At 42.4% G+C, this 26486-nt stretch overlaps 1 protein-coding gene across 5 annotated transcripts in view; it reads right to left on the bottom strand.

Moving 5' to 3' along the window:
* Window positions 1-26486, bottom strand: part of TENM4 (teneurin transmembrane protein 4) — a 607970-nt gene that overhangs the window by 347026 nt on the left and 234458 nt on the right. For 4 of the 5 annotated variants that reach the window (XM_064441474.1, XM_064441478.1, XM_064441476.1 and 1 more), the window contains one exon: window positions 2692-2980. In XM_064441474.1, coding sequence (XP_064297544.1) covers window positions 2692-2914 — 223 coding nt within the window. In that variant the 5' untranslated portion in view covers window positions 2915-2980. Of the gene's footprint in view, window positions 1-2691; window positions 2981-10255; window positions 10419-26486 lie in introns of those variants that run through there. The other variant, XM_064441477.1, reaches the window with a different exon arrangement.

Below are 26486 nucleotides of genomic sequence, written 5' to 3'. Positions count from 1 at the left end.
GGCTGGTTGCGGGCCTACAGCTGATAGCGCTCAAACTATATAAAGCATTCATGAACTTCACACCTTTTTAATTGACCAAACAAGATTAAAGCTTTCAAACGGAGTGGACAGATAAGGTCGCTTGGGGCTCACACCTCTGTCAAATCCTAGGGCCTTGCTCGGGGAACACGGTGCAAGCTTGTGGCAAATTAATCCATTTAACTTGATTGCAAAGCGGTCTGAGAGAGTGTCTTCTGCTACTCCGTGGCATGAGGTAGCAAATGAACTTGACCAAAGTTATAAATGCAAGGAAGCAGCATCTCCCCAGAGACTTTGCTTATCTCTTCCAGTTTTGACTTTTGTGCAAGGCCAGGTAGTTTTTAAACCATCCTCTGTGGAGTACTGGAAAACATCATCTTATGGTTTAGCTTGTACTTCTCAGTCACTGATGGCAAGTTCCACCTTCCTCTGAAACAAGCCACACTCATCAGACACATCAATGTGCAGCGTGACTGATGCTCTCCAGTAACAGCAGCTCATAAATTATGAAAAATGACTGCTACAATTAACTGAAAATCAAATTTATTTGCAATAAACAGCAGGAGAGGCATTGATTTTCATATTCTATGCTCACTGTTGCCTTTTAAGCTGGAAGAACTCAAGTCAATAAGAGGAAGATAATAAATATCTGAGACTTTTTAATTCAGATCTGGTCTATTTTTTCCTGTGCTGACTTGCACATTTGCTGGCACTCTCACTCTAGCTAAAACCATTTAAATGCTGACTTGTTTATTTACTGAATTTATTTGGTCAATTTGAAATGTTTCCCTCCTCTGCTTTCCAAACCAATGCAGGAGAGAAATTCACTTTGCCTTGTTGATGTCGAGCAAGCTAATAAGGGTTGGTTTCAGTTGGCGTGAGCCCAAGCAGCACCACAAAGTGAGGTCCATTCATGGCTTTGTGCCAGTGGAAAACGTGGCACAGAAAGCCTGGGGTAATTATTAACACTCCTCAGGCCAGTCTTGGGACTCTCAGGATAAACTGGGAGAAAAATAGAAATTGAAAATTCTGTGGGTGGTGTATCAAGAGTCGAACTGGTGGCCTGACATGGGTAATCTTAACCTCTTCCCAATTAATTTCAGCCACTTAGACCAGTGGTTTTTACTAATTCTCGGTACCCTAAAAATTTTTCCTAGGGAAGTATGAACTTGTGTATAGTGAATTTATACTCCCTGTCAACAGGCTGGCTTTTCTTATTTATCTTTTGTGGGCTTCTTAGGAGATGCCTGTGGACCTGCATGGCCTCATGGACCCTCAGGTTGAAACCCGCTGACCTGTACTAATTCACATCTATCCTGCATGGTGAATATATTGTATGAAGTGAGCAAACTCAATGATCTAAAAGGTTTCCTTTTCTTTACAACTTCATAGATTCCTTAGAGGGGATGAAGTACTTCAGGGTTGCTAAGAGGGAAACTCCTTTTATGATTGCAAAGTATTACTTACAACACCTATTGGCCCTTTTGTTAATTATTGCCTGTTGCAGATACCCTGAGGTACAAACACCAAAGCCATGATACTTCTGCAAGTCATTTTGCTTGTGCATGCTTTAAAGATGAGTCTTGCAGCAAAACCACAACTGCATGGTGTTTGAAGAGTGAAATTAAGCAGCCCCCAAGTTAAACGAGCGCAGTTGTATGCATTCCTTTTGGGGAATCATCTTCTCCAAACTGCAGAGGGTGCACTCAGAGCAGCCTGGGTCAGCTATTTTATGCTCATTGTCTGGAATGCTGCCTACTCCATTCGACTCGCTTTGCTATTTTATGCTTTTCTTGATGGACTTCTAAAAATAATTTATGTGAAGCCCTGCTTGGTTTCTGAACTAAGTCACTCATGTCTCTACAGAAAAATGAAGATGAGACTGTAGCAGGGGCCAGAAATCTACCTCACATAGGCAAGAGCAGCAGTGAAAATACAACTGCACTGACTTCAGACTAGCAATGAAAAGGAGAATATCTGGAGTCTCTGTTAGGACTGTGGAGCCCCTGCTGGCCCATGAACCTCCACATCTTCACAGCTCCCATGACCCGGATTCTCTAAACGGAGTCCTAAAAGTCGTAAAAGTGGTTCTTTACCACTCCTCTAATACTGGAGTGTGTCCCCATCTCAAACGTACAGCCTGCCGGCCATGCGCAATGCTGAGGGTGGTTCAGCCCGTCTGCAGCTCAGTTGCCTCCCTTCTTCCAGGCTTTTTGGGTTTTGCTGTAGCCCAGATGGGCGGTGTGGACAGTGGCACTCTCCCCCGGTTTTCTGCTGTCTCAGGATCCTTGTTGGCTTCCTCCATGACAGAGCAGGCACATGGCATAGTGAAGGCCTCCTGAGCAGGCCACGCCAGTACTGTGCGGCGCGCGCACAGGGGGGTTGCTCTCATCGTGGGAAGTAGCAAAGTGCTGTTGGAGGCAGAAAGACTAAGACACAGAAAATATGTCTTAGTAGATGCTAATGAACACAGGCTAGTGGTATCCCACTTAAGGGCATTGGTTTGCACACATCCCACGTCTGTGCAATACAATGAAGATGTTCCTTGCTGCCCTCTTTCCTTATATCTTGCTTCTGGCCTCAGAGTCCTTCAGAGGTGCCCTCCCACCCAGCCCCAGCTCTCAGCTGATTAACTCACCCTGCCTGCAGCAGCATCTCCTGAAAGGTACTCACCTGCTCGGCAGAATTCATCCGCCTCCTGGTGCACCATGTCTTTGACCCGATTGCTGTAGGTCAACCTGGAGTCTTGATCATAAGCCTTCAGGGTCTCGCTGGAGCTGTAGGACTTCTGGGGTACCTTGCTGTCCTCGCTCTCAGCTGAAGAGCTGGTGTAGCGGCGCTCAGTGTCGCGGCGCCGAGTCAGAGATCGATACGGTTTCCTTTCTTTTACATCCATGGCACCCTTGTCTGAGTACTCAACATTAAAATAATGACGTCCGTGTGGTGGTCAGATTGGAATAATCTGAAGGAGAGAATAAAAGAAATAGGATCTAGGTTCACACCTCTAGGCACTAGAAGGCTAATTTTCCTTCCTTATACATTCTTGCAGTGAACAAAAGAGAGGTTACTTAATGGACTGCAGGAAAACCCTCTTAGAACAATTGCTGATGGAAAACAAGTCTCTGTTACGTGTGAGGCATTTAATAACTGCCACAGCTAGCGGGGCACATACACACAGCAACCTGCATCTGCCTGAACTGGGCACGCCCTTGGGGATTTGAAACTGATTGTGATTTTCTCTTGTCTTCTTGCCACGGGAAGTGGTTCAGACACCTGCAGGAGGCATGCATTTGGTACATCAGTCGCCTAATCTCTGGCAAATCAGGCCATGCTGAAATGTCTCTCTTTGGGCAGCCAGAGGACTTTGGAAAAATGCTGTCCTATAGTTTTAAAAGTGCTTTGATAGACTGTGAGGTTAGAAGGCATGAACAAATGAATGAGACTGTGTAAGAAGGCAAGTGGGAAGGGAGAGGGAGAAAAGAAGAGTGAAAGAGTGAGATATGGATGGAAATCAGATGAAAACATCTTCCTATTCAGCGGGCTCATATTTACTCAGCTGGAAATATATTAGAATTTAAGCAGAGTTGAGAAAGTGTAAATAAATTATAGTGCTCTGCTTAATGTAACAGCATGGCCTGGGGTTTATACCTGTGGGAAAACCAATGTCTATATGCGCCCGGATGCAAGCATACATATCCGCACAGAGAGAAAATTGATATCAGAAATAAAACATGTATTGAAAGTATTTTTGTCAAAATAATTAATAAATTGTCCTTTCATTTTAAGTTTATTAAATGCAACAGAAGTCACAGGAAAAAAAGTCAATGACTTGCAGCAAGATGGTAAAATGTGTTTTTGAACACCTGAACTGGTTTATGAGTTAAAATTCTGATAAAAGCCACAAACCAAATATTGAAATCTGTAATTACAGGCTGAGTTTCTCAGGAACTGAGTCCTCCTGACCACTAAAGAACAGAAACCGAGTCTCTAAATGCCACATCAGGATATTGTTGTTTACTAGCAGTATTTAAAAAGAGAAAGGAAGAGGATCAGAAAATACCCATCAGTTCTTGGTCTTTTTTCATAGTAAATATGTATGAAAAGGCATTGGCAAGGACTGAATCACATTCTGTTGGCATTTCTCTCTTGAAAGGCTAAATCCTGAACATACTAATAAAATCTTACTCCTCCATGACTCTGAGACCCCAGCCTTGCCTCAAATGCTCTGCCCTGGATCTGTGTTGCAGCACAACACGGCTATAGTCAAGGATGGATGTGCTGTGAGCTTTGCAGGTCAGTTTAAAGGGATGTGGTGTAATGTGGCATTTGTGGCTCTCAAAACTATGAGCCTGTGAAGGATGGAAGGTTCTCAGCACAGGTTCTGATAACCTACAAATCATAATATTAATGCACAAGCTTGAAGGCAACATTTTATTATGAATTCCTCACTTGCCAAGCTGTCTGGCACAAGAATAACTAAGCAAATTCTCAAGTTGAAGAGAGACTGCGGGACGGATCAAGAGCTGCAGGACGGCTGTGAGATGTGCCTGCAGCTGGGCAAAGAAAAAGAGGGTTCCACTCATATTTCTGCAATTCTAACTTTGCTGAGACTGCTCTCTGGGTTTTGTCCCTTTAACCTTTCAAATGAACTTTGCAATGACAGAACTCAGTTCAAACGACTTGTATGGTTTCTGTGGCACTCTTCCTGGAAATTAAGACACTACTTTAAAAAAAAAAATCCACTTAATTCTCTCGCAATCTATTCCAGTGATGGCAGCAGGCCAAGTTCACACTTCCTATTTGTCAGCAAAACGCGTAAAAACTATTGAACACAAATGGAAGGCTGGGGGGAAGAGTCTTATAATTGAGCTTTACTTAAGTCATCCGCAGAGATTTGAGCACCACTTTGATTTTAAACATGTGTTTAAACCCACCGAACTCACTGACTTAAATTCATTCATGAGCTATGTAAGTTCAATACAGTGAATGCAAATGGGATTACTCACCGGCCAAAATTTACACACATTAAATATTTTGCAGAGTAAGGGCCTGAGACGTGCAAAAACTAAGGCTTGGATGTAGAAGCAATAGTGAAGGGAATGGTGTTATGCTAAAGGACCAATTTAACGTAGTAATAGCGTGTAAGAGATCTACCAAATATTGGTAGATATTTTGCTGTAGCGAATCAAACATATTGGTATTTTCACAGTGGAGAGAGGCAAAAGGAATAGAGCATCTGATTGCTTTTCACTTCATTGTCTTCCTCCCTTAAAAAAACCAAAGCATTTTTTGGCTTGAAAAATTGTGAGGTGGTTTTTGCAATTGTTATTGAATTGGTTTGTCTCCTTTATACCAACTCTGTGTGAAATCTGAAAAAGAAGCAGGTTTGTTATACCTTTTACTAAAACACCTTAAAACAGGCTCCTTTGCAACAGCGCTGTAGTAAGAGCTGTTATAATGAACACTGATATTGGGGTTTATTGTCATGGGGGATGGAGGTAGCAAAATGTGAGCAGGAGTGGTTGCTACACTCTGTAAAAAATAAACAGTAAAAAATCCAAGGGCTGGAGCCCCTCTGCTGCGAGGCCGGGCTGGGAGAGCTGGGGTTGTGCAGCCTGGGGAAGAGAAGGCTGCGGGGAGACCTTATTGCAGCCTCCCAGTGCTTAATGGGGGGCTGTAGGAAGGGTGGGGGAGACCTCTTTAGCAAGGCCTGTTGTGACAGGCCAAGGGGGGATGGTTTTAACCTAAAGGAGGGTAGATTTAGACTGGATATAAGGAAAAAAGTTTATGATGAGGGTGGTGAGGCAGTGGCCCAGGTTGCCCAGAGAGGTGGTCGATGCCCCATCCCTGGAAACATTCCAGGCCAGGTTGGACGGGGCTCTGAGCGACCTGATCTAGTAGAATATGTCCCTGCTCACTGCAGGGGGGTTGGATTAGGTGGCCTCTAAAGGTGCCTCCCAACCCAAAGCACTCCATGATTCTATGATTCTGTGAAAGGTGGCTTCTACCTGCTCATGAGTATTGCAGCAATTCCTACTAAGGGCCATTCATTTAAAAACTGTCTAGCGGGAGAGGCACACGTGCCAAGAAAACCTTTCTGCACAGTTAGAGCCACAAGGTACAAACAGGGTCTGTAATTACCATTACTAACCTTGCAACTTAGGAAATGGCCAAAAAAACATCAGGAAATTGACTGAATTCCCACCAGATGAAGGTTTTTCTTTTCGTGAAAGAAAGGTGCTGAAAAACTAAAATTCTTCCTACAGTTCATCAAAAATAGCCCTGTAAATTTGCACCATTCACATGCACATTCCTCTATAACAGTGCTTCAATTCCCAATTCATTCATGTCTTTATAAATTTAACTCTCCTCAGCCCTTTCTTCCTCTCTCTTGTGCTGCTTGTAAGGAGACACTTTTCAACTAGAAAGGTCACCCCCAAAACACATAATGAAGATTTTTTTTTTTTTAAAGAAGGAACTGTTGCATTTAACTGACTTAAGTAAGTTTCCAGCACCTCTTCATGGACATGCAGCTCTTGTCATCTCATTTTTATGGCCCAGCTCCCAGATGGTTTAGATACCTTGCCTTCAATGGAGTTGTTTCATCAGGGAATTTGCCTCATAGTGTTTCTGTGATAGATTATTATTTTTTATCTGCTACTCCTTGTGTCTTGATTTCACTTCTGCTACAATTTCACCCATGCCATCAACAGCTCACATTTTTCCTGACTTCTCTGGCACACGGCGAATACAAAGAATCACACTTGTCTCAATTACATACTCAGGCACCAGTTTCTTTCCGCCCTTAGCTCATGATTGCTCCTCATAATTTTAAAAGCTTCCATAAACTTGCTGGACATGATATAACAAAACAAGGCTTCTAATATTGTCCTTTCCATCCCTTCACTCCTTCTCCCTCCATAAAAGTACAAAAGCCTTCTGCTCTGACCCATTTCTATTTGGAAAGGACTTTCTTGTCCTGGAATGAAGTGTTTCTGGCTCAGTTTGATGCTTTCATCATACTGCTGTTTGCATAACATATCAAATTTCACCCTTTTTTTTTTTTTTCCAACCCAATTAATGGCAATAGCCATTCTTATTTTTGTCAGCCCTCTGAGTGCACAATCCCAGCCGGACCACAAACTGGTTTGGAGTACAATTCACAGCGGAAGCATTCTTCAGGCTTTACTTAATCAACTCAGAAAAATCCCACTGACCCCCGAAAGGGTTACTCACATGCTAAAGCCTGTAAAATCAGACTCCTTGACATAGTTATATTTTTCAGAGGTGTGGGACTCTTCACGCATCTTTGCATATATGTCAAGAAGCGGAACAAAAAAAATCGGCTTTCTAGTTCTGGTGCAGTAGTGCAGTAAACGCGATGCTTATTTGCAGCTCTTTTTATTTTGCTTTTGCTTTGGTTGGCTCCCAAATAATCCTTTTTATTATGTTTTATCCTTTATATCTATCCTCCTCATTCTCGGTTCTGTTGCTTTTTGTTGCTCTTTGGAGCTTTGATTAACCGCACCGGCTTTGTGCTGCAGAATCGCACTCAATGAATGGCAAGGGGAATGATTTATTTTCTGAGTCACCGCTCAAAAGACAAACTTCCATCAATCAAAAACCAGACAAGAGAGTGTGACACCACAAAGCGATATGCTAGGAGGCGCTTACAGCAAAAGGGACAGGTGGTCTTTGATAGCTGACTTACATTGCAGGTCACTAATCACAGAGATTAACAGCAAGGTGATAGACAGTGCCTGTTCTGGAAGGCAGCATGTCATATCATCCAATTTTCTGTCAAAATGTGAGGGTTTAAAAGGTAGAGATAGCTTTATGTGTTTCCTATATAGTTATGGCAACAGGGTGATGAGAAAGCTGGAAGAGTGAAATATCTTGTCTCCATGAAAATGTGAGCGTGAATCCCGGCGGGTTGATTCGGCCCACCTTTGTGCTGGAGGAAGCAAAACGACTTCCCACAGTCGTTTGTTTTCCTCCACAAAACCGCCTATGCAAAAATGGCATCGTCTTACTTGACAGGGCCTGGGTTTTGTCTTTTTAAAGTAGATCTTCTCATTACCCTGCTTAGGGCAATTTTTTTCCCTATTTTTTATTGCTGCTGCCCTTTGTAGAATGAGCACAGCCACAGAATACTGAGCAGCAAACTGGATTTTATTTTCCATCCTTTGGACTCCACAAATCGAGTTGTTAACTAAGACCTAATGCCGATAAGTAGTGAGCAAGTATCCTTTTCTTCACTTTAGAGAGGAGGAGATGAGGCATGGGAAGTCAAAGTGACTTGCTGAAGGTGGTACAAGCAACAGAACTGAGAGGAGAGTCGTGATCTCCCAGGCAGAGTCTGATATTGAGCCCTGGAGTTTTTTAAGAATCGAGTCACATAAGCACAGCAGAATACTTAATTTAAAAAACTCTTGGCCAATGCATGTCTGAAATCTCGGTGTGAGAAGAGTAGCGTGAACCTCAGGTATTATTAACAAGATGCTCTTTCATGTTTGCATAGTGCCCTTCAGTCAGAAAGACTGCGGAGCATGTACAATTGCAGTTGTGTCTGACCAGTGAAATCCCATGGTGAATGATGAAAACCCCACTCAGAGTCAAAAGAGAGGCAGTTTTTCGCCACATTGTACGTTAACGTTCTCCAAAACACCAAGAGATATTGGGGACAGACCAACAGCTATGTTCCCAACGTTATTTGGGAAGTTAGGTCCAACTCAGGATCCCAAGCTGCAACCAAAAACCTTGTGAGTTCAGATGCTTAAATGACTTTGTGGGTGTGGTTATTAATGCCCTACGCCAAGTTAAGTCATCACTTGCCTTTTAACATCTTATTTGAAACAACACAGTCTACTGTGAGAGTCCCACCACACTTCCATGAGGATGCAAATGCCTGGTTTGAGGCTCCGTATTCTGGTTTCATGACAGAAAATGCAGAACCTGGGAAATCTCATTTGGTCATTTCCATTTGTCCAGAAAAATTTGTGATATTGCCTGTGTTTCCACACCTGGTCTAAAGCACAAAGCCGGCATAAATGTAGTGTTGAATGTTCTGATGTATTCAGCAGATATTTAGGCATTGACTTAGGGGTGATTCAAATCAGATTTGTATTTCCAGGTGATCAGAGGCGGCAATGATCTGATCTTAGCAAATAGACAACCATGGCTTAAACAGTGTGATGCTATTTACCAGGTTTCTGGGAGATTCTTCTATATAACCTAAAAGACTCCTGTGTTTTTTATTAAACTTTAAGCTTCAGATTTATAACAGAGGTTCAAATCCCAGGAGGTCTCTGTAGGAAATAAATTAAGCTGTAGGTATAACATCCTCTCGCATTTTTGGCAAAGGTTTTGGAAAGAAGCAGGCACAAGAGAGAAGAATGAAGGGTTGAGTTAACACTTCTTGGATTCCACCCAGTGCTCGAAGAAAGTAACAAAAACTCCCTTTTCTGTTCTCAACCACTACGCCTTTCTTCTACTGGTAAGAGACTTGCTAGGCAATTGGTAATGTCCTGTCCAAAAGGTGTGGTTTGTGACCTTTTCATGAATAAATCTAAAACTGCAATGAGCAGGAGGCCCAGGAAAACTTGAACCAGTAGTTCAGACTTGAAGTATGGTGTGAAAGCACGAAGGGTGCTGGATTAAAATTATCTCAGTTATTTTTGGTTTGCAGACCCCTAAGTCTTCCCTCATGGGCTGCAGCCTTTAGCCTGTGCTAGGGGAAGATTTTGGGTCCAGAAGTCAAAAAAGCTTTCAAATATTTTTTGACTAGTATAAACAGTTTGCAGCTGCAGTCATCAGAACCCTACTCTGGCTTCCCCCAAAATGGAAATTACTTTGGAAACAATCTTGGTTTTATATTGAAATACTCTTTATGAGTCTTTCTAGCCATCCTTGGATGAAGTGGGTTTTCCTCAGAACCTCGGTTTAATAGAAAATGCATATGGTTGTTTAAATAATAAATGCCAGAAGAGCCAGCCTGACAATGTAGACTGATTTAGGTTCAGCCTACAAATTTTTCCTGACTGTCTAGGTCAGACTCAATGTTTGGGTGTGTGATGTGCCAGACATCCACAAACTGAGTGAAACCAGCCTGTGTATCAGCGAGTCTCAGAGTGAGAAAGAGCTGGTGGCATCAAATGCAGGTAGCCACTGAATTAATCCCACTGAAGCATTCCCATTCTTCCTCCATCACCCACCATCTGCTAATTTGGGCTCTTACCTGGGATACAGGAGACTAAGATTTAAGTCTTTAATCTGAATCAGACAGGATGAAGTCTTGAATGTGTCTCAGATACCCTAGGTGAAAGCCCTAGGCACAGGTTTCCTCACTCTGCCTGGGGGACTCTTTCCTTTTTCCTCCAGAAAAGAAAAACAGAGTCTGTTTTTTCTTCTGAAAACCAAAAAATGTATAATATCTAGTTATCTCCTAGACAATAAGAAAAGACTGGTTCAAGGGTCACTCAGGGTAATAAGCTTTGTATCCAGTCTTGGGTAAGTTTTGTGTCTAATTTTTAGTGGTCTGCTGTGGCCTACAGGGAACTTTTATAATAAAACGGTGGCCCATATGAGAATGTAGCAGGAATCCCAAGACACCTCCTGTGCACACCTTGTGTCGTTCGACCTCTTTATCCCACCATTTGGTGAGGCAATTCCCACGCTTAGATACACTCCCTCTGTACCCCTGCTTCTCTGCCGAGCAAACTGGGCAAGGAAACTACACATCTTTGTTACCCCTGCATGAACCTGATGCAGTCATAGGCAATGTTTGTATTTCTGTGTGCTTCTAGGAAAAACAGGAAGAAACAAAGGCTCTTATCTGCAATAACTATACAAAACAGAACTAGCGATCTCCGAAAGGCATCAGAGGCCACTGAGCTCTCTTTTACACATGAAAACTATTTACAGTGTTGCGCATTAACTGCTCAAGTAGCAGACTATACTCAACAACTTCATGCCTGTTGAGTGTCATGCAGCTGTGTCTAGGAGTTGACCATCCTGTGAAGAACTGCAATCATGCACAGGAGAATGATTATATTGGGACAAGGACCATCAAGCCCTGTATCCTGTCTCCCAGTGGTGGGTGCTTTGAACGAGAAGAAGGGGAAAGTGGTTGGGAACAGTGATTTAAGGAATAAGGTTGGTCCTTCCCCTCAATACCCTTCCAGAAGTTCAGCAAATTTCTTAGCAGGACCACTGGGTTTGACAGTCTGTCATGGAGCTGTCCTCTGAGATTCTTCCTTATCCCTTTTGACTCTTAAATACTTTTGGCCTTTGCCACATCCTGTGATTATGTCCCCCGGTGTGATTATGTGTTATGTGAAGAAGCCCTTCTCTCCTCTAAACTCGCTGCCTGACGTGTACAGGTCTTGCCTCTTCCATGGGGGCGTTGATGAGCTTAAAGCCCTGTCCTTAAGAACAAGGCTTTGAACCCATACCCACTCTCAGATATACCTTATTTATCACTATTATGCATTATTTCTGCCCTCACAGAAAAGGTGGCTGGGACTTTTTTAGGAAAGAAGGCAAGCCTGCCTTTTCTCCTGCAGTCACCGCTGCAGGCTCTAATCCTGCCTCTAAAATCTGTCAGGAGTGGCTGTGTTTGCTGCAGGAAAACTAGGAAAGAGAAAACCATTAGTAGATAAAGTTTAAATCATAAACCTTGTCATGTATCTGTATCCTTCTGTAAAAGTATCATGTTGGTGTACGCTTCATATGTAAAACCGAGCTCAGAGCCCAGCTCCTGTTCTACATCCTTTGGGTGCAGCCCAGTGTCTGAGCTGCTCACAGGGTGACGCCTGGAATTAAAGGAGAGGTGTAATATAAAAGCTACAGTATCTGAATTATTTCTTTTTCTTTTTTTTCTTTTATTTTTCTTTCTTTTGTTTTTCTTTTTTTTTTTTTTGGCTTGGCTGTGAAAATAATAGCATAATAGGTTATGCTTGCATTGGCTTTCTCTACTGCAAATGAATGGCAGGGGATATCATAAGTTCAGCTGAGTTTGGAGGAATATGCTCAAAGGTACGCTCAAAAAGCATTGCTAGGGACAGATTCATTTTGTACCTGCCTATTTATTAACACTATTTATGTAGACGCTCTGCAGAACAATATGACAGAGAACTTTCTGCAGCAAAGGGAAGCTCTCACCCAATCAGGCAGGACAAACGGCATAGGGAAAAGCGAGTTTTCCTGTCCCTCTTCTGCAGGCAAAGGCAAGTGTCTTGTCCAGGTCACAGTATTCCAGTAACTAACACCCAAACTCCTGCAGGATTACTCACAACGCCAACCTGTCCTCGTCTTACTACAGTATAATGTGTAAAATTGTCCCTGCTCGTGTCGCGGATGCTGCGGTACTGGGTAATCTGTCCTTGCTTTCCTTCAGCTGGGAAAGAAACAAGTCTGTTTTCTTGTGCTGATAAAATCCCCCAAAGAGTCCGACTTCAAACTAAGTTTGTTGAAATATGAATTATCTATAAAAAGACTGCAAAGGCCCATGAATTGATTTCTGATTTTCTATGGACTTATTTTAGGACTTCTCTGTGAGATAATCAGAGTGCATTGAGAGATGCTAGGGATTGATTAATCAGTATAACCCCTACTGTGTCCAAAGCTTAACTTTCAATTACACATCAAGCTTATGCAGTAGGCAGTGTATTTTTCTTAGGTAAAATACCTATGGGGGAAAGATAGATAAAAATAACAAATTAGAAATAGAAAATAATTGCTATTTGGTTTTGCCTTAAACAAAGGGCTCCCTCACTGGAATAACAAGGAGAGGTAGCTAAGGGGAGGTTTTAAGCAGATGCAATCCCTTTTACAAAGAGAACTCCATCAGACATCCCCACAAATCACTGTCTGCTTGACGCTGACTACACTCCAGCGCGAGGACTTACACCTGATTGCTGGGTTTCAGCTCAGTGCTGACAAGTAGGGGGTATGAACCTCCAAAATAGACCTTGATGCACTCTTCCAGGTGTGCAAATGCCGCAGGACTGCAAGATGTATTAAGGAGGGGGCTTAATAAGGTAATAATAAGTGATACTCTAACTCAGGTGAAAATATAAAACTTTGCATTTATACTACCCTTGCAAAATTCTACTTTCCTACTTGCAGAAAGGTATTAGAATAACAGCAGGGTTTATTTTTATTTACTTTTGGGGTTTTTTACCACCATGGTAAAAACTCAGGAAGCAAAATTTAGATTCTGATTTTATACTTCTGTTGTAAATCTGCATGGTGGGATGAGCAGGCTGCCCATATAAGTAGAATTTGTCTCACTTAACTTTTAATATCAGTTCTGGAAGCACCTGCAGCCAAATTAGTCACACTAGATTCCTTCTACAATCAGTAAAGGAAAAAAAGTCATTTCTTCCATTTAAAATGAAAATTTCATTTTAAAAATATTTTAGACATCTATTACAGGCATAGATAAATTATTACCTAGAAGTTGCTGTTTCTGATTATTCACGCCAAGGGGACCCTATGTTGACTCGTTCAAGAGTAGGAGTCAAGAGTAGAGTTCTTCATTCATGTTGTTACATGACTGTGATTTCTTAATGATTTAGCCATTCAAGGAGGTACGTTTGCATCTCTCCCATGTTACAGGCAGAACAGACAGGCGGAAGGGGGGTGACCTGGGCAAGGCGACAGCAAGTCACTAGCAGAGACTGCACAAACCCCAGCTCACGTTTGCAGATCAGAAACTTGTTTGCTGGAGTTCTGGGACTGTGTTTCAGTATTGATGAAAGCCAAATATTTTTCACATTTTTCAGTAGATAAAATACTAGGTAAGAGATTAAGTGTTTTTTTCAAGTCCAAACTAAAAACTAAATTCCAGATTTTTGGTACCAAGGTCATTAATTTAGTGGCTAAGTGATAAGTCATTTGGTTTGCCATAGGAAAATGTCTTGTATATGGTGTTCTGTGGGAAAACAGAATGACTTGGGGAGGTTTAGATTGGATATTAGGAAAAATTTCTTCACTGCAAGAGTGGTCAGGCATTGGAACAGGCTGCCCAGAGAGGTGGGGGAGTCACCATCCCTGGAGGCGTTCAAAAACCATGTAGCCGTGGCACTCTGGGACATGCTTTAGGAGGCCTGGGGGTGTTGTGCTGACAGTTTGACTTGATGATCCTACAGGTCTTTTCCAACCTTAATGATTCTATGATGCTATGAGTTATTAAGTCATTCTTATAATGAAGAGGAAGTTTTTATATCAGTTAACAAAATGAGTGGGAAGGATCACTGGTCTGCTGAAGGAGAGCTTTGCTACCATGCTCAGAAACCCAGCTTGAGGAATGTTCTGCAAAAAAAACATTGCGGGAAGAAAAGGGAAAAGCAAATGAAGCAGTTGTGGAGGGGAGAAGGCAACTGAAGATGTAAATTGCTCTTCTTAGCCATACCTTTAATGACTAGTTAGACCAAAGATTAGAAGTAACTGAACGAGCTCTCAGTCAACAAAAGATGCAAATAGATTGTAAAGCAGAGCAGGATTACATTAATTTACACTAAACCAAGAGTAATTAGTTAGCATTTGTGCAGTGCTTAGAAAGCAGAAAGTGCTATATAAATGTTAATTAATATTATTTGTTTCAGATAGTTGCAACAAACACAATCTTTTATATGTCTTACCAGGTAAAAGACAAAAAGCAAACCTCAGTAACAAGACTCCACCATTTACCTGAGGCAGAGCAGAGTGTGCTCTGGAAAACACAGGGTCTTTTTTGGTGGCTATCTCTGAATCACAGACTTTTCAGTTGAAGTCATAAAATGGCTTTCTGTCTCTGGAAAGTCTATCTTCTGGAAAATTAAAAAAAAAACAAACCACTGAGAACACCAAGGCTGGATGTTTATCATGAGGCCACTGTCCCTGCAGTGTACTGTGACTGTTTCTGACCTTGCACAAGGTCAAAAGACAAGAGAGCTTAAGGGATCAAGGCCATGGGTTCAAGTAGCAAGTAAAACATCTTCAGTTTGGACCATGCAATCGTTCCTGAGATGGAGAGATAGTTATGTGTACTTGAGAAGCAAGAGTCTGGGAAGGAGCTCTAGTTTCCCTTATGCCTAGCTGTACCACTAATTTATTGTGTGATCCTGGACAAGGCATTTAACCTTTTGGGCCCATTTTATGGAAAACAGATATAATCATTCTTAGCTGTTTCACAGCCAAGTAAAGGGTCTTGTTTGATGCTTTTAAGCATGTCATTTCAATAAATAAACCATGAGACATGTATCATTATTAAGAAGATGACCCAGAGAGAGTCTAGGAGTCTAACAAGAAACTTATTAGGTGACATCATACAGCTTCAGGATGGATTCTGAGCCGTGACATGCTAATGATTTGCAAAGATTATTAGGCTCGTTGGAATCATGGACATTAAAGAACCCTAAAGTAAAATGCTTATCTGCTTTTTTGCAATAAATTCTTGACCCAATTTCCTTCCTACCTTGGCAAACTCTTGCATAAAAGAATGATAAATAGCAGAGATCCAACCACTTTGTATGTTTTAAAAATCACAAAGGATAATTCAATTAAGTAATTCGTATGAAAGAAATATTTTGCCAGGATATGAGCTAATAAAAACCTATATTTAGTGCTCATGATTTTCTAAGCGGTTTACATATGTTAATTTATTAGCTAACAATTGTATCTGTAAAGAAGGAAGTGGTACAGATGGAGACAGAGGAGACAGCAACATCCTCAGCCATAAACTCCTGAAGCCAAATGTCTCATCGTACATATCATTGCCCAAGTGAAGTTGGATCGATGCTTACATCTGTTGGATGCAGAAATCTGTAGGAAATCCAATTGCCAAGAATCCTTTAAACATGAGTTTGTTTTTACCAAAGTTCAGGCTCCTGGGTCTGAAAATGTCAACCTCGGTGGAGGAATGGCTCCACGTTTCAATGTTTCTGATGACAAACCCGGCTTGAGATGTTCTCTCCTGCTAGGGCTCAGCCGCCCTGCTGCTTGCTGCCTCCCTGGGGATACTGATGCAGCTGTTTGTAAAACCACACCATAAGCAGATCAGGGAAATGGTCTGGAAATAAAAAGAAGAGCCCTTATCTGGCAAACTCTTACCTTTTTATTTTTACAACCTCCCCCAATTTTAATTGGACTAGAGTAAAATCAATTGGGTTTTATAGTGGGGTTTTACAAGTAGTTGCATTGGCTCAGGCAAGAGGGAAATAGGCTGGGGTGGGAAGGAAAACAGGCTGGGAAACTCTTTTCCGTCATTTAAACTGGAAGATGGAACCATATCTATTTTAGGTCATGGCACGCAGTGTCTCGCCCGATCTAAAAAATTCTGTATTTCTAGTCAGCTTTCCAGCAGTAGAACAGGGGGTTTCTAATAACCCTTCTAATACATCTTTTCCAGCTTTAGCCCCTACCACCCATGATCAGATGTTCTTTTTGTAACTCTGAGAGATAATATTGCTCCGTTTCTGCCAAGAGAGCTGCTGCCGCTTCGTGGAAGCTGCTTTGCTGAAACCCCTCTGCTTCACGTCCGCACCTCATCCATTTCTCCGTGCTTACAGACCGAAGTTTCTCTGTCTTTAATTGGAATTTCTGTTAATACTTTATTCTCTATGCAGTGTCTTTACTACACTGTTTTCAAGAAGAGTTGAAAACTGCTGAAAGCAAACCGGTCAAATGCAGTCAGCATTTTCTTCCTCTTTTTCTTCCCTTTTGTTTCAGTAGCAATTATTGGTATCTCATATAGGACAAATGAATGTAAAATAAAAAGAAAAATAAAGGATTAGATCTTCCCTACTGCCTTGGAGCTTTTGGTTTTGTAAATCATGCTACATGTAAGCTATATTTTAAGAAAAACAGAGCACTTTTTTCTCTATATATTTCTGACCAGTGAGGAAGGAATTTGTTGTGTTATTTCCTGGTTGGCGTTGGGTTTTACACCAGCAATGGCTTCTGTGAACTGTGCATCTGATCCAAAGCCCATTAAATTACATGGAAGTATTTTCCATTCATTTCGCTTGGGGAGTAAAATGGGGCTTTATGAGCTCAGCTCCCTGTACAAAACCTTTTAACGTTAGCATTTATGGTATGGGCTGCACTGCATCATATTTCAGCCTTCAAAAGTGTCAGTACTGAGGATGAAAAGGAATAAAATTAAGAAATTGGAGTCTTCTGGAAATCTCCTTCCCAGAGCGAGCCAAAATGAACCTACGAAGAAACATATAACAAAGTGCATTGGCAATTTTTTCAGGTGTAGCCTGTGACCTTGCGAGTCTCCGATTTGCAAGGATCCCTGAGGACCTTCAAAGGGGCCTGGTTTTGATGGAGCAGGTATTTCTCCAAAATTAAGCTCCTTTCTGGCATTATAAGCATAGTGCCTACTGTAATTAAGGCATTTTTGAAATTTTCATTCCATAATTGTATGTAGCTGGAGTCTGGGACAGCCTCACATTCAAGCTGTCACTAAACACATTCAATGTCTCATTGGGTCATTAGACTTATAAACACATTGAACCTAAACACTGGGGCCTGTGCATTTAAGCTGATTTCTTGGGTAGGTAAAGAGATATTTATATTTTCGTTTAGCTTGAGTGATACCAGCACCTGCCACTCGCTCTAAACAGAGCAGTTAACCCATAACTCCCTCTGTCAGCTCCCGTTGACGGAAAGCAAAGCAGATAAATTAATGGCTCCCCTGAGAGGAGTGAATGGAGAAGACTCATGTAAACAAATACCTCAAAAAATACAACTGTATTAATGGGAATGGAAATGAAAGGTAAAAATGCCTGTCCCCATCCTTGATAGGCACAGCAGGCTGGAGGCAAACACCCACAATGATGCTAACGGTGGGGAAGGCACCCCAGATGCTTTGCAGCTGGTGCAATGACAATTAGTGCATCCCCAAAGCAGAGGAAAATATTTCAGCCCTGTGATGCCAATGGCTGGGAAGTTTTTGCAGCTTTCTTGAAGCACGTGGATGTGTAAATACGACCCTTGCCCCTCTGTGCGGGCACGCACACAATCCTGCTGCTGGCGGATGCACCCCACAAGCGGTGATTAAAAGTGAAAGGAGGGGGAATATGTGGTTCTTTAAAAAATCTGTTTTTCTCTTAGGGAAGCACAGAGGCTGGAGCATGTTCCTTGGCTTCTTCCCTCATCTCAGGGTGGGTCAGTACCTTCAGTCATTCTGTCCTGTTCTGTACTGGGGCCGTGGTGCTGTGACATACACTGAGGAGCACTCACTTATTTCCTCTGTCGGTGGACAATATTGAGACACTTAGATATCCTGGTGATGGTGATCTTAGAACAAGCCACATCAGTAGGTCAGCTGATTGGGCCGCAGTCTGGGGAAGAATCTCATACAGAATTATTTTTTTGTCCTCCATCTCTATGATGTTCCTCCCCTTATTCTCTGTGATGTAAAGCTCTGAATTTTACTTGCTTTTCCTGTGACTGCCTATTTAAGCTTTTGAGTGGTCCAGGGCACCCCAGGGTTTGTGCACCTTGTAGTCCTCTGAGGCAGAGAAATTTTTGTGTAGGCAAAAAATAGAGGCAGAGACCCTTCCCTATCTCACCCTGGCTGGTCATTTTTACCCATGCATGTCTCCTTCCTTGAGATAATACAAGCATCCGTGTGACTGTCATCTGGTATAAAATGATTGCAGAAATGAAAATAAATCAACTGCATTTTTGCAGACCAGGCATCCTGTCTGGTTCACTGCTGCGTGGTAGGGCAGCCACGATCTGCTGCCGACCAAAGCTAGGGGCTGAGGGGGCATTTATGAGAGACCATAAAACTGTGTTTAGGGTAACAGCAGGTCTCACATCCCTGTCACCTTGCTATCCTGGTCAGGATTGCACCAAAACTCCTCTATGCTCTGCACCCCTAGATGCTGCAACATCTGGATGAGAAGGTGTAAAGGTTTTAGCCAGATAGGAGGATCGTAAGTGTCTTTTTGCCTCCCCTGCACCTCAGCCTACCCAGGAATGTGGAGGAGAAGCCCGTAGCTGAGATTTCTCTTGGGTGTTAGGCTACAAATTGTAATTCAGGGAAGGATGTGTGTAAGGAGGGATGCGTACAGCATCAAAGCAAGGAGCTGTAAATGGAAATCTTATTCGCATGTGTTATACCTGCTACCCTGGCCTTGTTTAGTGTCTGTGTGTTGGCTTGGACTGAAGCCAATGCATCAAACAACATTCTCCTTGTAATTATATGCTTAATGGAAACAAGTAGAGGTCTCCATGGCCTAGATTTGGAGAGGATTGTTTCTTAAGTAGCTGCCTCTGAGGAAGAGGGAGAAGGAAAATGCAGAAGCCAAGGGGATGAAGTAAAATTGGAAAGGCACCAGTTGTGGTGGGAGCACGTGGTCTAGGGGCTCTGCTTTGCTCCCCAGCCCACGCTAACACCAGTCAGTGGTTGCTTTAGCACCTCCTTGGCCGGTAAATAAAGAGAAAGTAGTTGCATCAAGTGGTCATCTTGCCCTGCTGAGGGCCTCCCAGCTGCAGCTCTAAAAGCACACGTTGGTATTGATGCCAAAAGCAGAGACCAGGGGTGTGACAGGTGATCTGGCTGGACTTGTGATGACATGGAGCCTGGTTTTCCACATTACCTTTTCTGCTAGAAGTAAGCCCTTAATTTTATGCTGCTGTGCAAAACTGCTCTCGAGAGGAGGGCTCTGCATAAATGTACGGGGAAGGGGTGTTGGGGTCACAGACAGATGCTGTCAAGATCCTGGCCTAAGGTGAACATGCCTCTGTCTCGCTTGCTTCATGCTTTTCAGCTCACATTAGCTGATCTGTATCAGAGTGGGCAGCTGTTTCATGGGGGAAGGAGGAGAGAAGGTGGACACCACTCCAGGGTTTTGGAACCAAGGTGAATGCGATGGGGAAGGGGCAGAGGCAAGGGCTGGGATCCCAGCGTCGAGCCAGGGTCAGGCCAACGCCTTCTCATACAGGACTACAGAGGGAGAAACACTCTGGGAGAGTGCTTAAGTAGTATATTAATTACGTCGATATTAGTAGCTAGCCTTTCTGTGTCCCTTTCTCAGCTGACACCTTCCACCCTTTTCCTGGCCTGTGCTTGCATTTTATAAACTCATATGAGAACTAAAGCAGCTTTCCAGCTGGCCCAGGGTTTTATATAAGCTAAGGCTGAAATTAAAGCATTTCACTAAGAGATAAGAAATGGCCTCAGTAATTTGTAAGTTTGGAAACAAATGTATTTAAACTTTTTTTAAAACAAATAAAAAAACCAGACAAGCAAGCAAACAGCAACAAAAGCTGTAAATGGCTTTGATGGTTACATTTATTGCTAAGCAGGAATACTAATAACATCTTGGTCCTCCACCAGATTTTTCACCAGTCTAATCTGGGAACAGCTTTACTGAAATCGGAGACACAAAGGAGATATCTACCCTAATAAATGAAATATTTTATTACAGTAAATCACAGTCTGGGACTGTTCCGTGGTACTGAGGCCAACTGGCATGGAGAAGCCTTCATCTATATAATAAACCCTCCTAGTATCCAAAACAGGGTGGCTGTAGTCTTCTGCATTTTGGGACTGGTCCCTGGCCCATACCAATGCCTGAGCCATGCTCAGAAATTGTTTGGCTTAGGTCAAAACATTGCCAGAAACCTCTATTAATTGTTGCTTAGCTGTTATTCCACAATATAAACAATAACTCCCTGGTATTGTTTAATTTCCTAGCATAAACAGAGCCAAAACTGCAGCTGGCCAAACTGTAAGGGAATAGGTACCTCCAGATTTACAGTAGTTTTCAGATTCTTTTGTAAAAGAAAATGTACTCCTTATTCTGATTGTAAGATAATTAAGCAAGCCATGAAATCAGTGTGATACCCTGCTCTTTAACCCACGCTAGCATTGCCTTATGTGCATTGCAGAGACCTTGTGGTGGTAGTGTCACAGCTGGCAGGCTTGAATGGAACAATAATTGGGACCTCGGATATGTTTTTTAAGGAAATCTCTGCTCCTTCTCTTTCCTCCCAAGACTGTTGAGCAGTGTAATTTTTCTCAGCATTCAATTTAATTTTCCTTCTTCCTCTTTTTTTTTCTTTTAAGAGTAAAAAGAGCAAATGAAATGGAACTGATCTTTCATTAGAAGAAGTCAATTGATGGAGCAGATATCATTTTGAGCAGGTTGTCTAGGAGCGAAGGCAATACCAGACAGAGAGGAAATGTTGCCAGGTTGCACTCCAAACCCTAATCTCTGCTTTCAAGCTATTACATGAAGTCCTGCAAATCAACAAACAATGTGAACAATAATGAAGGGGTGTTTAAGAAAGAAGGATGCCATTTGGGGGGATTACTGGACGTGAATGCTATCTCTCTGAGCTCTTGGCAAAGAGCAAATTGGAATCGCGTTGTCGTCAAATCAAATATTCCTAAAGCACCCCTAGGGATTGTTTTGCAATTTTGTTAATATTTTAAAAGCATCCCTTGATCTCACCCATGTCTGCATGCAGCTGTGGTTTCATTACGCATTGAAACAGATGTCTTCTCTCTCTCTGTCCCTTCTTCCCTGTCAACCTTCAACTACAAGTTTTCACCGTAATAAGGTGCATTATGAACAATTGATTTTGAAGCCCACGAGCACGTGGAATTCACCAGGAAACAGGGCACTTCAATCCTGCCACGTTTGCAGAATTGGTCTGTTTGCCAATGCTGGCCCGCCACGAATACAAGAAACTCTCAGAGGAAAAACAAGAAGAAAAACAAACAAAAACTTTCCATCAGAGCCATCGGACAGAAATGCAAAGCCATGATTGCCCAGAGCAGCTCGGTGGCCTGATTCTGAAAGCCTGCCTCCAAGCCAGATTCCCAACCTTAGCCTGAATTACCTATACCTTACCCATAACTCTCTTTTTTGAATGAAAGCTGAAAAAGCAAGTATTGGAGAGGTGTACCAAAGAATGAATGAAAGCCTGTATTTTTTATACATTTTTCTATGAAAAACCACTTAGCAGAGACCTAACAGAACAAGACTATCAACCTCAGCAGTATTTATGCTGCTGTATATCTTCAGGATGCTTGACATAGAGGTGGGCTCTTCCTGAAGGCCAAGGCTGTGACTTTGCTTGACATCCATCAATTGAATTAGTCATGAATCACAAGATGATAGAAAATGTGGGCAAGGCAGGTCAAATGCTCTGGCCCTGGCCAGAGAGCAGGCAGCTAAGCAGTGCTATTCCTAGCAATGACCCATGCTCCTGCCTATCCATCACCATTAAAAGGACTAGCTTGTTTTCTGGCTAAACCCTTTCTGCTTCTGAGGTTCTGTTTGTTTTTATCAATTTTGTGCTCTCAGATATGGATATCAAACCAAGGTAAACTGAAAGGTAGAATAATTAAAGGTCTGTGCACTGATTAGTAATAGAAGTATCCTTGTCAAGCTGTCTGTATTATAAATAAAAATGTCTTCTTAGTAAAGAAGTCTATGAAATGACCACAGATGGTGTGTTGGAAAGCAGAGCTCCAGTTACAGCTGGGGGAGCAGAGGCAAAGAGGGAGAAAACCGAGGGACAAACCCATGTGGTGAATCACTCGATGCCTCAGCTGGCAGCAGAACTAGGAACTGAACAGAGATCTCCCGATTCCTGGTCCAGGTCTAGTCTACGTCTTGCAGTTAAGCTAGTTTCAATTTTGAAGCGTTTATGCTTTTCTGTCACTGTGGGGGAAGCCTTATCCACTGCAGAACACATTTTCATCCCAAGCTTGTAGGCTTAACAGCTAAAATCCTTTCCTCCCTCCCCTTGACACATGTCTTGGCTTTTTTCCTTCCTAGTTAAGTGTATTCAAATATGCAGATGCTTCAATGAACTCAAGAGTGGATATTTCAGTGGTGACTTCACATGCTCCATCTAAATTTGACTATTAAGCCATTTTCTTTCTTTAAGTGTCTTTTAAATAAAACAGAGCTGCTTTGTTGGACTTTTTTTCTTATCTGTATTGCTTTTAAGGCCTCATTTAATATGTAGACTCCTGACAGCAATTGTCAGACATATGTTTTACCTCTCTAGAAAGACACCCGTCTGACAGCAGAGGACTGGGCAACTTTCTATGTCAGAAGCAGCCTGATTCACAGGATGAAATAACTGCTGCTATTTCAGATCAGACTGGCTCTAAAGACCATCCAAAGCCAAGTGTCATCTCTGGGAGGCACCTGCACACAGTGACTTGGTTGTGGGGACCTTCCAGGTGCAGTCATGTTCCACATCTCTCTTGGGGAGGACATTTTGGTGCTGGGGCAATGTCTGAAGGTCCTAGCTGCAGGGATCACACCTCAGCAGGAAACATTTCCATAGCATCTAAGGAGAGAGGTTTATGCAGAGGCTGAAGGAGCCTGCTTGTTTGGCAGGCACAGAGAGAGAAGACGATGCACACTAACTAGGGGAAGATAAGGAGAAACCTTCAATGGGCATGGGCACTTTAGAGTGACCGTGGAGTTTACCTTCCCAAATCAAGAGAATCAGCCTCCAGAACAGTGAAAGGAGCAAACAGGACTTGAAGGGGCATAGGAGCTTAAAAAAATAGAGTGTGCTCCAGTGTCTGAAATGTAAACAGGAGAAAAATTTGTTGTTGGAGCTGTAAGAGGGAGTAAAGGTTGCCCAGATGAAGGAAGAGACTGACATGGTGGAAGAAATACACAGCAGAATTGCAAGATGTATATCAGGAGCATTTGTTTCTTTAAGGCTCAAGCAGCTTGAGGCAGCCAGCCCTGATAACCACGTGCGAGCTGGCTGATAAATGGGTCAGATGTGTTCTGTCACGCTTGGCTGGGGATGCTGGCCATGAAACAGAGAGGGGGATTTGTGTGGAGTAGAAGGTCCATGTAGCCCATGCTGTTTGTGTCATTGCTTTGTGAGTCATTGCTGGAGATAAGAAATAGGACCTTGAGGAAGAGCCTGGAAAAGACTGTGCAGTGGAGATAATCAGTCTATGCCTGCTGCAGTGTGATGTTCTTCAGACTTCCCTTACATTATGACCTGAGCCACTGAAATGCATGTCAAAGAGTGATAGCAGGGTACTAATGTAATGATCATATCTTCTTAGTTATAGCAGAAATATTACAGATGTTTTCTTACTGCCTTAAAACAACGACAGCAGTAACAAAACCTTGTTTTTATCTGCTAGCTTAAGGTGGGGAGGAGAGTGCATATATTGCAGAATTTGTTTTGGGAATAGAAGAAAGAGGTGAAGCAGGCTGTCTGAGCTTGTTGTGGCATATTAGAAGCTCTGAGGTAAAGGGAATTTGGCTTAATCCATCCAGAAAGTTCTGTTGTCTCATTCCAGATCAGTAAACGTTGACCTAGTTCAGCTCAGTTGGGTCCCAGTGGTCCCAGTGCAGGACATGCACATCCAGACCCTATTACTAATACAATTAAAATGGTTTCATTATGCCACTATAGCTCAAATCCTGCAAAGGACTGCCTGAAATTCTGATTTCGTCTTCCACACCTGTAAAAAAGGAAGTGATCTTAAAAGCAGACCAGAACCAAGGACGTCTCATTCCTGTATATGTGCTCCATAGTGCAGAGCACAGGCCATGGTTATTCTTTTTCTCCATGAATTGTTCCCTGTCGTTGTCTCTCCCAAAGACAATCTCACCCCTGCAGTTCCTGCACTATTGCTTGTTGATGGGTATGATTTCTGTTATGAGAAATGTGAGTTTTAGTCCCTTTGGGCTGAAGGGGAGAGTATACCAAGGTCTCTTCATTCTCAGCCTGTGTCCCAGCTGCTCTGCTACTCCTCAGCATTTTAAAAATAAACTGTGATGAGGTTTATTCGCTGTATTGCAGTCCTACATCACAGTCAAGCTACAGGACATGAGCAATCGTAACAGTGGTGGTGTTCCTTCCTACATTTGATGTAAGGTGTTCCTTGGAGGGCAGATGGGGAAGGCAGAGTGTCCCCTTCTATTCAATTCATAGACCTGGTGGCATCACTAACTTTACAGTTTCATTAGTACCTCCTACGGCAAGGAAGCGTGTGTCTCTCTCTACATGACTCTGCTACGAGGAGACTTAGAGTGTGTCATATATCCCTAGGTGGTTACCAAAAATACATCAAGATGCTGAAGAGAGTGTGCGTGGAGGAAAGCATAAAGGGAATGTGTAAGAAGAACAGATCTATTAAACATCTGCAATAAATGCATGCAGATTGGCAAGCAGTAGAAACAAAGGAATTATAAAAATCCACAGAAATCTGAAGGATTCAAGCATCAAGGCAAAAAAAAAAAAAATAGTGTGTTACTATTTAATTCAGAAAAAGAAGATTTGATGAAGAAAAAGGAAATTTCTGATTAATATAATGAAATATTTTCATGATGATCAGATCCCTTAGGGAAGCAGGAGTAAAAAAGAGTAAAAATCAAACATCTGAAACCGGACTTCCCAAAGCACTATAGAAACACAGTGTTGTATATAAATAAGCAGCCTTATGTTGGACTAGGAGTGGAATAGGCTGGTAGATTCTCCTCCACTTCTTAGGTTTGCTATAATGGGTAATTCACAATGGAGGCAGATAAATCTGTACCAGTGATTGCCAAAGCCTGCCTCTGTTTCTCAGTACCCCAAACCAGGTGGATGTGGGCGGAGCTCCTAAGCACTTTGCCACCACCCAGTATTTTAAGGGAAAAAGAAAGCAATCTCTTTCCATTTAATGGAGATCCATACCCATATCACAATGCTGTGGTACCCTCTACAACCAGAATGCAATTCACTGACCCCAAGAAAGCCTGAATTCATAGTCTTGGCATTAGAAGGATCAATCCTGTGTAAGGAAAACCTCTGGAGCTGCAGGACTCCTGTACGAGCCTCCTCCTCTTTCAAACATCTGCTTGTTATTTGTATGGAGCATGGGTTGGATTCACTACTCAATGGCAATCCCCAGCAATTTGTAATGGGCCCTAAATAATCCTTAACTTATCTCAACAGCTGCTGGAAGGTGGCCCAGGAGGGTGGTTGAGATGATAGCTTGACTGAAAGCAGGAGATGCTTCTCATAGCAGCTTTGACAGAGAGGAGAATCAGAGCCACCAAGTAACATCACTAAGCTTTAAAATATCCCAGCATTCTTGCTTTTGTGAGGCATATTAATTGGAGATCTGGAAACTGTCAGAACGGTCCAGCTTTGTAGTACCCTCAGGGAGGAAGCAAATACTCTGCTGACTATGAGGATGTGCAGCTATAACTGCAGTAATTCAATTGTTACAGTGAGTCAAGGCGAACAGACCTACCACTACAGAGAGGACACCAGAACGGAGAGACTTTTAATTGGCAGATGTGCATTGCTTAGCATTAGTGAAGACAATGAAATTTCACATTCGTGAGCATTAATGCAGACTTTATCTGATCTACGGTATGCCTGCGCCTTAAATTTCCTCTAGAGCGCAGCTGGGTGTTAATCCCGTTTTCATGTTGTACTCCTCTCTGGCAATGAATACACTTGTCAATTAA

The sequence above is a fragment of the Phalacrocorax carbo genome, chromosome 1, assembly GCF_963921805.1.
Source record: "Phalacrocorax carbo chromosome 1, bPhaCar2.1, whole genome shotgun sequence".
Lineage (NCBI taxonomy): Eukaryota > Metazoa > Chordata > Aves > Suliformes > Phalacrocoracidae > Phalacrocorax > Phalacrocorax carbo.
The sequence above is the reverse complement of the archived record's forward strand: the minus strand, read 5'-3'. Positions and strand labels throughout refer to the sequence as shown.